The sequence below is a fragment of the Trichosurus vulpecula genome, chromosome 3, assembly GCF_011100635.1.
Source record: "Trichosurus vulpecula isolate mTriVul1 chromosome 3, mTriVul1.pri, whole genome shotgun sequence".
Lineage (NCBI taxonomy): Eukaryota > Metazoa > Chordata > Mammalia > Diprotodontia > Phalangeridae > Trichosurus > Trichosurus vulpecula.
Genome location: NC_050575.1, coordinates 106,831,692 through 106,844,340, shown reverse-complemented (window position 1 = coordinate 106,844,340; position 12,649 = coordinate 106,831,692). Strand labels below are relative to the sequence as shown.

Genomic DNA, 12,649 nt, shown 5'->3' with positions numbered 1-12,649 from the left:
ACAAAGATTCCAGCTCTTCCCCCTACCCCCATTCCTTGAGCACCATCCAGGAAGGCTACCCACCCCAGACTTCAGTTTGGGTTTGAGGGTAACATAGCCTCTTATCCCTTTGGCAGTGAAATGATCACAAAACTGCAGATGCAGGGGTGAGCTTGCTCCTTTCAGAAACAAAGCTAAAGAGACAGCCTGCATCTCCCTCTAGCAACACTTCAGCAGGAAGCCTCTTCTTCCTGCCTGTCGCTCAGAATCAAGGGACTGCTGCATGTGGAAAGCCATCTCCCCAGACATATGATCAGGAAGAGATCCGGGTCATTGTGGCACAATCATGAAGGTGAAAGAACAAGAACCCAAGGTGGTCTAATGATGAGCACAGTGTACATGGAAGGAATGGGAAGCCTGGAAGGATGCAGTGGGCATTGACTACATAACCTAGTCCTTTCACGGTCTCATGGCCTAAGACCTCCAGTCCTAAAGTGGGCTTCATTTTATTTGTAAGGGATATGGACAGGAAGGATAGAAAGATTTAATAAGTTCTTCATGGATTAAGCACTCGTTCCGAAGAAAAATAAGACACAAGTAGTAAGCAGATGGGGTAAGAAACCAGTTTCAAACCAGGAAGGAAAAGTGAATGAAGCAAGGGAGAAAGCATAAAGATTCAGACACTCGGCTCTTATCTTGATTTCTTGATCCTTGACCCTCATGCCAGAAGATATCATTTTTTTATGACAATGAAACCGTTTTTTATGAGCTGCCATTTTACACTTAAGTGACTACATTCAGTGACTAGGCAGACACATCTCAAATTAAGTCTTGTCTCAGAACAAATGCTGATGATTAAACTCAATGTTTTTATTCTCAGATATTTAATTTCTTTCAATGAAGTCGGATAGCACTGACTTCCGCATCCAAATAAATGAAAGATATCACATGTAGCAAGAGGAAATGGACAGTTGGAGTCTCTGCCTTTAAAACAAACAGGGAAACGTTCCAGAGGATGTAGGGATCCCTCTTCCTTTAGAACGTACCCCAGCATTAGCCAACCAACCCTGAACTTCCTTCCCTGGTTATGGAAAACCTCCTACAAAGAAGCCCAAGATTCTTGGGGGAAGGAATCACAGATCTTGCCAGCTGTCCTTCAAAAATCCTGCCAAATGGCCTGAGAAGGGCCTACGGGGCCTTGGTTTGGGATTGGGGAGTTTACAAAATCGAGTTCCTCCATGTCTAAACGTCTAGAGAAGACGAATGTGTCTAGAAACAGCTAAATGACGGCAATTCCCTGTCCCTGCCCAGTCAGCCTGGGGGATTTGCAGGGGCCCGTTCTCTACTTAAGGGTAGGGATTGAGGTAGCATTTCCAGGAGGAAAATTGAACCATTTGGGTTGGTTACGTAAGAAAGGAAGCATTAAACACAGACCTCTCCGGGTCCAGAGGTTGAGTCCTGTGAATGCCCAGGATGGTGCAACGAGGATCCCCCCACCCCCACCACCATCTCTCTTTTAAAAAAACAAACAAACAGTATTTTGCATGGAGTTTAATGGTCTGAAATAGAATTACTTCCCTCAAAACAAAGTTCTTTAAATGGGTTGGAAGTGGTTCATTTGCAGTGGGGAGGTGGGAGGGAGGTTCTGACGTTGCGGGGGAGCCTATCTTTGTTTTAAGTGCTGCTGGTGTAAAAAGTCCCCCCAATTCAAAGGGAATAAACCTGTTTTCAGCCTTATTTAGCTGTTCCTGCGATCATAATTTGTAAAGCGCTGAAGCTTGGAAACTGAGAGACGCCGGGTTACCAAGGACCGGCATCGGCATTGCTTCCCGGAGTTTCTTTTGCACCCAAAAAAAAATCAAGCTCGGCGGATCTGCCAGCCAGTGTCCTTGGGTTTCCAGTAAGACGCCCCAGCCAAGCGGCCCTTCTGCAGGAAGCGTGGGAGCTTGAGCCGGGCTCGGCCCCAGGCTGCAGCCGGCCGGCCGAGGCGCGTTCCCTGGGCCCAAAGCTCGTCTCCTATGCGCTCGGCTCGGCTCCGCCCAACCCCGAGACTTTCTCCTCTCCGAAAGCTGACACCCGTGGCCCGCTGCAACGCCTGTGACCTTGTACTGTCAGGCTCCGACACCGACTAGTTTGCTGAAGCGAGGTGGGCTCTGGGCCAATTAAAAGAATGAAAACCCTCAGCAGCTGGGAAGAGTTAGTTAGCTAGAAAGACAGAGTCCATCGGAAAAGCCCCAGCTCCTCTCCTCACTCCAGGACTGAGCTCTCCGTGCCATCAACTCGGGGCAGGCAGGCTAGGGAGCCGGGCACTGGCGCTCCTGGTTCTGGAAGGGCGCGGGGCTCCCACTCTTCGTCTTTCATTTACTCTCCCTCGCTAACATGACTTACACAATCATTCTACCCGCCCCAGCTGGAAAGCGAGAAAAGGAAGGGGAGAAACGAGGACCAGAAAAAAGAAAAGGGAACGTAGAAAGGAGCAGTGAAGTGAGGACGGGGAAGAGGGGCAAAAAGAAAGGGAGGAAATAGGGAAGGAAAGAAAACTGAAAAGGAGAGCGGAAGAAAAAAGACAGGAAAGAAAGGAAGAAAGAAAGAAAGAAAGAAAGCGAAAGGAAGGAAGAAAGAAAGGAAGGAAGGAAGGAAGAAAAAGAAAGAAAGAAAGAAAGAAAGAAAGAAAGAAAGAAAGAAAGAAAGAAAGAAAGAAAGAAAGAAAGAAAGAAAGAAAGAAAGAAAGAAGGAAAGAAGGAAGGAAGGAAGGAAAGAAAGAAAGAAAAAGAAAAGAGAGAGAGCGCGCGCGCACTAGAGTTAAAGTAACCCTTCGAGGGTGCAGATCACTCCCCAGCTTCTAGTTCATTGCCTAGTGCTCGGGTTAGCACTCGGGTAACAGCGAACCCGAGACAGCAGATTCTGTAAAACCGAAAGATCAAAGAACCACGGTGAGTTTTTCCTCCAAGGAAGATATCTCCCCCAGGGCTCTTTCCCCCTCCCCACACTAGCTTCCTAGTTCGTTCTCCCCAGTTCCCCCTGAAGCTTGCGCCCAACTTGCTCTTCTTGCCTTACAAGAGAACCAGCCCTTAATGACAAAGAAATAAGCAGGAACAAATTGGAGTGGCGATTAAAAAAAAAAAACTATCGAGTTTGAAAAGCTTTTCAGAGGAGGGAGTGATCTCCCCGCTGGCTCCTAGTTCTACACTGGACGGGGGCGGGGCAGGAGCAGGAAAGGCAGCAGCAGCAGTGGCAGAATTGTAGGAGTAGGGCCGGCGCCGCAGAATCTGCAGAAGCTGTAACTGAAGAAGAACAGAGAGAATCAGCCAGTTGGAGAAAGTACTAGAGGCGGGGATAGGGGAGACCTTTTACCAGGGATAGGGGAGCTGGGGTGGCGGGGTGACGAGATCTCTTCTCCGGACCAAAGTTTGCACCTCAGACCTGTCTTTTCGAGTTGGCAAGAGAGTGTGTATGTGTAAGTGTGTGCCCGAAAACGCTGGCCCGTACGTGCCCGAGTCTCTGCGTGTCTCTGGAATGGGGAGCAGAATCGGGGAGGGAAGGGGCTTAGGAATCCAGGATATATTGCTTCCTCCAAAGTCTGGGAGAGGACTATGAGAACCAATACCCCTCTAGAATTAGGTCTTTTCTCCAGGGCGGCTGGGCCCACTACAGAGGGCAGAGGCAAAGAAATTTCTTATGTTTCATCTTACTTACATCCCTCTTAATAGGGCTTCCTAAACCTTTAAGTTCTGCTTCTTGAAGAAGACTGTTAGTGTAAATGTGTGCTTGTGTAACTACAAGGGTGCGTAATAAGTGGTTATTTATTATTATGTATAGGTGGGAAAGGAGAGCATACCTGTTTTGTTCAAGAATTGTAAGCATGAGTATAATTTCTTATAAATATGTTTATTTTGGAGACAAAATAAATGGTTTGGTGGTCAGTAAACAAAATGCCAAGTGATTGAAAACTAACCTACCAATTCCTAAAAGCACACTTCCCTTCCATCTTAACATCACCACCGCAGGGGCTCTAAGGAAACACATTTGGGTGCCTACTTCAGATTAGGTCCAGGGCCCCCAGCGGTAAAAGAAGGCCCAAATTAAGAAAGTTGTTTTGGAGTCCCAGCCATCTATCATCCCACTTATTCTCATGTCAACAGCCTTATGAATCAGTAATGAACTGGAGACAAAGTTAACCATGGGGGATTTCATTCACGGCTCCTCAACCAAAACGGAGGGAGGAAGTGGTTAACTCCTTACTGACTGAGAAGAACCAGGTACAGGTGAGAGAAGCTTACCTCCTCCAAGGAGGAACTAGTGACCCAGTGCAACTTTCTCCTCCTTCAGGAATATCTGTTCCAACCAAATGATAGAAAAAAGGGGGAAAAGAAATTCCAGCTGTATTGAAATCTCTGCAAGCTCTTACTGAACATAGAGGTATACACACCTGAATGTGTGCTCACACACATACAAACAGTTGGGTAAGGAATTTTAGCATTAGTAGCCACAACCAGGTTTAGCCCAAGTCATCCTTGTGGAGCTACAGTGTTTGGTTTTGGTTCCCCCCCAAAAAATCACCCCCCACCTTGATACAAGAACTCAGGTGTGGACACTTACCCTTGGTTTAGCCTCCATTCCTAAACCTAACCAGTCTACAAAATGACCTACTCTATTTCTCATTTACAAACAGTGAGGTGGGCAGGGGCTGCTTGATCTTCTTCCAAGCCCTATTCACTTATTTTTCACAGCTGGATTGGCTTCTGCCACCTTTCCCAAACTGCTCCCCTGGGTGCAGAGAGTAAACCTCCAAGACCCAGGAAGCTGGAAGGTTAGGGGCTATGATTCTAAACCTTGAGGGAATAGAGGGACTGGAAGCACTGGGGAAATGATTGAGATGGGACTCCCATAAAAGTGGGTCAGGGGTTGGTTGGGGAATTGTGTGGATAAGAGCTTGGATGACTGAGAGATTCGTTCCTGGACTGTTGGAAGGACTGGGAGACTGGATTCTAGAGGATTAGGGGTCAAGAGACTGGGAGCTAGGATGCCAAATGAGGTAAAGTGCTCCCTTATTTAGGTAGGTAAGGAACTCCCTAACCTGCTGTGTGAGCCACTTTCAGCTGTTCTTTTGGTGAGGTTGCTGGGCTTTCTTGTGATTCTTTGCTTTGGACACAGAAGCCAAAGGTACCTGAATAGTTAGCTCTCCTACCCATGTACTCACTTCTCCAGTTCCTCAATGAGTGTCCAGCCCTGAGAACTGTTGCAGAAAGTTGCTAGTAGTAAGGTGGTCCTGGACTCCCAGGGAATCCGGCAAGAGTGATTGGTGTCTAACTCCAAGCTGTTTTTCCATGAGGGGGTGGGGTTCTCACTTGAATCAAAATTCTTTAAAATGACCCACACACACACTCCTCTTCCTCCTTCCACTGTCCACTGAAGGTCTTAGGCAAGATTGAACTGAGTGGGAGTTGGGGGAGAAAGGGAAGTATGAAGAATGCTTCGAGAAACTCTCAGAGCCTCAGCCTTCCACGGGATTGAATTGTTGAATTAGCCGCAGTGATGTATTCTGTGCATGCAGGAGGGGGCATTAATATTCAGCAGCAGTTCCCACAAACAATATTCCTCTCAGCCTTTCTGTGGCCCTAGCATCCACCCATCCCCGGGCCAAGAAAGAGGAGATACAGAAAAATAATGCTTCCCAGACTTCAGGCTGGCCACAACCTCTTCCTAAGGAGACACCCTCCACCCTCTGCCTAGAACCCCAATGCCCAGGGCCGTTGGGCCTTCAGAAACTCTTCTCCCCAGTTCGGTCAGAGGCTCCAAGGGCACAGAAGCCTGGGTCTATTTATGGGGTTTCCACCCCTCTTTTTACATCTTCAGGTTGGGATGAGGGGAAAACAGAAGGCTTAGGGAGAAGAAGAGGTGTAGATCATAGAATTATTTGTTTTCCATTCTATTTTCTAGTGGATTTAGGTGGAGTTTTGCTCAGTTCTTAATATGGGTCAACCCAAAAGGCCTGCACTTGCTGCCTCCAGGCAAGGTTGGAGACTTCATTACCCAGACTGTGTCACTCTTCAAGGATAGAGAGGTTTGATTATACTTGGACCTCAGGAGTACTCTATTCTACCAGTTCCTATCCCTAAGTGGAAAGATCCCTCTCAGACAGCTCTGGTGGGGGATCCATAATACAATGGAGGCTTGGAGCCGGGTCCCAGATCGAAGCTGTGCTCCCTGTAAGGCAAGGCAGGAACTGTCTGGCAGGCTGACCCCTAGCTCAGGGGAAACCTGTAACGAATTCTGAGTAGTGGCAGAGAGGCCACCAGCCAGGGTCAGTTTCCAAAGGTGGAGGGTTATACAAGCCTTCCAGCAAACCTACTGGGAGGCCTTGCAGCTGCCTGGCTTTAATTTGAAATACCTACACTGAGGCAGTGTGAATGTGGAAAGGGATGGAGCTTGTAGGTGAGTCATTCCCCCCCCTTGATCCTTGACCTAGATGCAGACTTGCCTCTCAGGTCACTGGGTAGGGCTGACCAGAAGGACAGAACAGGATAAGTTTATCTTGTATAGTACTTTGGATTAAGGGATAGAATGTGGAAGGCTCTGAAAGCCACTTCCCTATCCCTTGAGTTAGCTTTCTGATCATCCAGCACCCATTATTCTCTACCCTTTGGGGATAACTTTACCTCTCAAAGTCAGCTGTGAAATGGTTGAACCAGAAACCCAACCTGGAGTTCTCCTTGGAAAAAGCCAACTCTTTGGGTATGTGTTCTCAGTGCTTTGGGGGGCAATGTGTTTAGTTTGGGGTGTTCAGAGTGTTCCTGGAACAGAGACCAGGTGTGTGGGATCCTGGTGGCCAGTTTAAGCTATGGAGGTAAAAAATGGATCAAAGGATCAGCTTTCAAAACTTGTTCCTCAAAACGGAGCAGGGCTGCCCTGTGTGAAGAGTCAAGGGAAGAGATTCAGGGAAACAGGAAAGGACGAGTGTGGGACATGAGCATCTCACTTAGATATTTTTACAGTGCGTTGGTTTGGGGTTTCCCCCAAAAAATCAAGAAGGGAAGGGATGTGAGGAACTGTTTCCCGTCTTAACAGAAGTTGTTGCTGCAACTTTGCAAGGGGCAAGAAAAGACGCAGGAGAACCAGGTTCTCAAAATAAATGCCATTTCAATGATTTTAATAAGCAAAATAGGAAACAATTTTAATAACAAAAAACAGAAACCAGTCTGAATAAAACTACAATAGACTAGGTTTTAATATTTTTCATATCATAAGCAGGATTTAAAATTGATCCCTTACTTTACATGAAATAAAAACAATTTTGCTGCTGCATGTTTGATTTCAACACAGTTGAATCAGTAAAAACCAAAGATCGTTTCTGATGCATGACTAATACCCACGATATTTAAAACTGCAAGCACCATGCTGTTCATACAATCCTGATATTACTGTTAATTTATAAACTAATACAAACTTAAAATGCATCCGGCCAGCAGTGCCAGCGTATTCTAAAGAGAAATAAAAAATACGTTTTCATTTTGGTATTTTTGTCAGTGCAACTTAAATCCTTTTACTGACCTGCAGGAAAAAAAAAAGTAATAAAAACACCCAGAGACGCCTTATGACTACTGTACAACTGAGAAGAAGCTCACTTGCTGCCCGAGCAAAGAAAGAAACAGAGAACATGTTTCACCAAAAAACGCACTTAAAAGTTGCGATCTTTCTCACCAACGTTTTCGTTTCCAGTACATTCAGAGTGTGTCCCCTTCCATGGCCACAGGCTAAACCCAACTGAAGGTCAGAGCAGGACAGATCGCCTTTTACAGGCGACCCTAAACTAACCCCAGGAAGGGAGCATCCTGGGCATTGCTACTACTGAATCGTGCCTGGATTTTTACCCGGGGGTGGGGGTGGTAGAAGGATGGAAGGAGAGAGAGGAGAGAGAGAGAGAGAGAGAGAGAGAGAGAGAGAGAGAGAGAGAGAGAGCCAAGAAAAGGTTTTGGTTACAATGGAGAAGCATACAAGACAATCATTGTAGATCTTTTTTTTCCTCCCTTCTGTTTCCTGAGTGTATAACATTTCAGATATAAAGAGGTGAAAATAAAATGTCCAATGCCAATGTTAAACTACCCTTCTCCCTTCCCCGGGCTGCGGTGCACTCCAGGCTGTCTCTACCTCTTTAAATTCTGGAGCCGCCAGAAACCATTGCCAAGGGATAGCTCTCCCTCCGCCGCCACCCCCTTCCCTGGTTTGTTTCCCTCTGTGACCTCGAGCAGTTCTCAGTCCCCAACAAAGAAAAACCAAAATGAAAAACTACAGGGGGGTGGGTGGGGTAGGGGTATAGAAAGGAAAACACAACTCCAAAGTGCGCCCAATATTTAAAAAAAGAAAAAGTTGCTTTCTGAATGCAGATGCAAATGCCCGTAACTTTATTTCTTTACTTAAAAAAAAAAAAACACCAAACCCAGACACAGCCTGCCAGCCTGCTGAGCCGCCTCTGTGCGGTTTCCTGGGGGCAGATATTTACAAGCTAACAACCAGAACAGAAAAGATCACTGCCCGCCCAGCAGTCCAAGGGTTAGAACTGCGACACCTTCTTGCCCAGAGAAACAAACCAAAAGCGATGATCCGTGATCAACAACATGCTAACGTTAAACAGGAAAATGGTACAAAATAGAAGTTATTACCATACATGTCCAGCATGCAGGATTAATATTTTTGATGCAGATTTTCATGTTTTTTTCTATATAATCAAGCAGGCAAAACTTATGATATTTCGCATTGACCGTCCCATTTGAGTCCTCGGTCACTAGGTCTCAAAGGAGGCATTATATGAACACTTTACACACACTGTCTCTCTCCCCTCCTCTTGCATTTTCCATCCTGAGCAGCAGGTTAAGTCCTGCGCGAGGCGCTGGCTGCTCATTCGCAAGGTCCTTCCTTCCTTTCTTTCCTCGCCAGCGGGCGGGCTCTTAGGGATGGCTTGGTCAATGTCCCTTCTCTCAGTCCACAGAGTTCAGGAAGCAAGCGACTTATAAACCTCTTTCCTCGCCCACCTTGTCCTGTGCCTCTCTCCCTAAGGCTGTGAGGCTCCTTCCTACCTTCCGAAAAGTTGAGCTTGGTGCCTCCCTCCCTACTTTTCCATAGCGAGTCTAGGAAGGCTGGAGAGAGCACGATGCTCTGCCCAAGGGTTCCTTTTTCACTCAACTTTTTCATCTTCACCCCCCCTTTCCTATTTCTCTATTTCCAGCAGGAGGATGGATGGAGATGTCAGAGATGGGAAAGGGGTGGGGAGGGGGATGAGGGCAGGGGATTCGCACTCACATGAAGAACTCTGGAGAGGAGGGGTTGTCGCTGGTGGAGCCGGCCTCCCTGAAGCCATTGCTGGCAAGTTTCTCGCATTTCAGCTTGTAAGCATCTCTCTCGCGGGCCAGCCGGGACACCTCCTGCTTGAGCTGTTCCACCTGCTGGATGAGTTGGGTCTTCTCGTTTTCCAGGTGGTGTTTCTGCTGGACTCGTTTATACCTGCAGGACTGGGCGTAGCCCCTGTTCTTCAAGGTCCTCCTCTTCTGCTTGAGGCGGATCACCTCGTCCTTGGTGAAGCCTCGCAGGTGCCGGTTCAGCTCCCTTACCGACATGGACACCAGCTGGTCGTCCGAGAAGCGGTCTTCCACGCTGCTAGAGGCTGGGTGCGCCGCCGGGTGGTTATTGGGCAGCTGCTGGGATGAAGTGGAGGAGGTCGACGGGGTGGGGGACGCTTGGTGGTGATGATGATGGTGGTGGGGGTGCCCTCCGTTGGCCAGGTCTTCGTGGCTGACGCCAGGATATTGGTGGTGGTGGTGCTGATGTTGGTGATGGTGGTGGTGGTGGGCCCGGAAGTTCTCGAAGCCCTGCAGCTGCTGGGGGACCTGGTGGGAGCCAATCAGCGCCTCCACCGCATCCTCGGGGGTCAGATTGAGAGCCTCCGGGTTCATCTGCTGGTAGCTGTTGGCCATCCAGTACAGGTCTTCCAGGTGCGTCTTCTGCTCGGTAGGGCTGAAACTGGGCGACGAGGGCACGGAGCTGCAAGGAGTACTGATGGGGGTGGACGACACCGACCCCGCAGGCTGCAGGCGAGTGCAGTGACGTCCAGGGCGCTCGGCCCGGCTTAGGGGCTCCTTTTTCACATCGAACTTCATGAGGTCGAAGTCATTCACGTACTCCATGGCCAGCGGGCTGGTGGGCAGCTCTGGGCCGATGCTCAGCTCTCCAGCCATCTCGGTCGCCGGCGACTCTACCGAATGCTGCTCACTCCAGGCTCGGCGCCTCCACTCTCGCCCGCAGAGAAACTTTCAACTCCTGCACCGGAGCGGCCGAGGAAGAAGCTGGGGAGAGGGAGAGAGGGAGGGAGGGGGCGGGGGCGCTGCAGTGCAAGATGGGGAGCGGCGGCTGCGGCAGCCCCGGCCCCGCCGGCACGGCAGGGCAGCGGAACAGCAGTTTGGGGGCGGAGAGGGGGGGCTGTTTGCCTTTTGCAAAGTCTTTGTCTGTCGGACGATGAAGCTCTCGCTCGCGCTTGCTCGCTCGCTCGCTTGCTCTCGGCTCGCTCGCAGGGTATTTGCAAAGTCCGGATTCTCCCCACCCCGCCACCACCCCTTTTCCCCTGCCTTGCGAACAGCCTGCAAAGGGGAGGCAGCTATTGCAACTTTGTCGGGGCCCGAGAGTGGCCGGGGAGTTGGGGGGTGGGGGGTGGCTGTGGTAGAAAGAAAGAGAAGAGGAGGAGGAGGAGGAGAGAAAGAGGAGGAGGAGGAGAAGAAGGGGAAGAAAAGCCGATCTCGAGTAGCTGCTTTCAGCCCCAGTTGTGCAGCTGTGATTTGCAAAGCCTCCCCCTCTGCCTTATATCCCTTTCCTGATGTCACCCGCCGGCCAATGGCTGAGCAGCAGCCGGGGCCGGAGGCTGCGGGGGAGGGGCCCAGAGCAATGTGACAGCTCTCACGTCAGCTGACTCGCAGCTGGAGAATCAGACTAGGCAGGGACTCCAAACTACAGTCTCTCTCTCTCTCTCTCTCTCTCTCTCTCTCTCTCTCTCTCTCTCTCTCTCTCTCTCTCTCTCTCACCTCTCTCTCCTCTTTCTCTTTCTCTCCTCCCCTTTTTTCTGCCATTCACATTGCCCCCCCACTCATTATCTCCTCCCCCCCACCCCGGTCTGGGGTCACCTCGAAGGAGGAGAGGGCTAAGACTCTCTTTGTTCTGCACATCACGCACAAGCCCCATTCACTCTGCTGGGCATCGGGGGGGTGGGGTGGGGGATATGGAGAAGAGTGAGTGGGCTCCCCTGCCCCTTTTCTCCTTAAATGGGACTTGGATGGAATTCGCTGGCTCAGTGGCACCCCGAGTACCAGCAGCGACCCAGGCTGAGCCCGCCCTGCTCCCTTCCACGGCTCACCCCCTCTTCCTGAGCTCCCCAGGGTGAAAGCTTGTGAGGATGAGAATGAGGGGGATGGGGTAGTGAGGAAGCCAAGAGAGGAACGTTCTTTCCCTTTCCCCTTCCCCGCACCGCCCCCCCGCCCAGATGTGGCCAGTGGTAGTTGCACTGAAAAGAAGCGCATTCCAGAGGGAACCCTTGCCAAGACCAGGAACCCCGTTCCCAGCCGGTCCAGGTTCCCCGGCCATTCTTCATGCAAGACGGACTCGGGACTCGTCTTCTGGACTGTTTTTCTTGTCCAGGAACAGGACTGTGTTTTTGTTTGAACATTTTGTAACGATTAAGAGAGATTAGGTCTTTTCTCCCCTCCCCCTTCCGCTTTCAGACTCAAACAGGCATAAAGTGCGACCCCAAGTGGCCGCTTTGAGGAAAAGCCGTGGGGAGAAAAAGGCGCTGGGAAAGATTGTAGCGGAAGGGTCCAGGGCACCCTGCTGGCGAAAGGTGCTGGCACCAAAAAGCCAGCTGGGAGGCTAGGAGCGGAGCCCGTCAGCCCACAAAGACCGTGGAGCTCACAGGCCCAAGCGCTCTCCGTTTTTTCCTAAATGTCATCGGAGAGTCCTCCCCAGAGCCACCTGTCCCTACGGCCCCCTCCACCTGAGCGGGAGCCGGCTACTTTTTACTTTCCCACACTTTGGGGATGTTTTGTTGCAAGCTGCTCAGCCTGGGACACAGACCACCCTCCAATCCCCTTAAGAAAATTACTCAGCGTCCCAGCTCTTCCGAAGCGCTTTCCTTCAAGGACTCCTTCACATCAATATTCTTTGCCCATTGCTTGGGGTTCTTGCCTCTTTTAACCTTCCCCCCTTTTCCCTCAATTGCTAATCCGATTTCCCTGCAGAAAAGTAGCCTCTCCTTCCCAGAGGGGCCCACTAGGGTCTGAGAGCCACAAGTAGGCTCTCAGTTTTCAACCTGCTCACCCGATTGACCCTCGGTACTCAGACTCCTTCTTCTTTGCACCCCTCGGCCTGATTTATTCAAGAGAACCGCAGCGCCCTAGGCGTAGAGACTTGGGAGAAATGCGAATTCCATCCAGAGCCAAGGACCTGGTCGATTTCACCCCCTTTCCATCCCCGAGAAGTCTGTGTCAGCAACCGACGAGTCCTGAGCAAACGTGTGCGTGTCATACAATGTGTCCGAAGCAGTGTGCCACTATGTGGACTGGGCAAATGCGTGTCAGACGAGCTCGGAGAGAGTGTGTCATGTACACAAGGTGAATATATGCGTCAGAAAACGTGT

The 12,649-nt window shown here is 50.0% G+C and overlaps 1 protein-coding gene across 1 annotated transcript; it reads right to left on the bottom strand.

Annotated features, from left to right (window-relative positions):
- Positions 1-7,099: 7,099 nt before the first annotated feature.
- On the bottom strand, positions 7,100-10,793 carry MAFB (MAF bZIP transcription factor B). Its single transcript, XM_036751823.1, has one exon. It carries the CDS (start codon positions 10,206-10,208, stop codon positions 9,273-9,275), a length of 936 nt encoding a protein of 311 aa, XP_036607718.1. The 5' UTR covers positions 10,209-10,793; the 3' UTR covers positions 7,100-9,272.
- Positions 10,794-12,649: the final 1,856 nt, after the last annotated feature.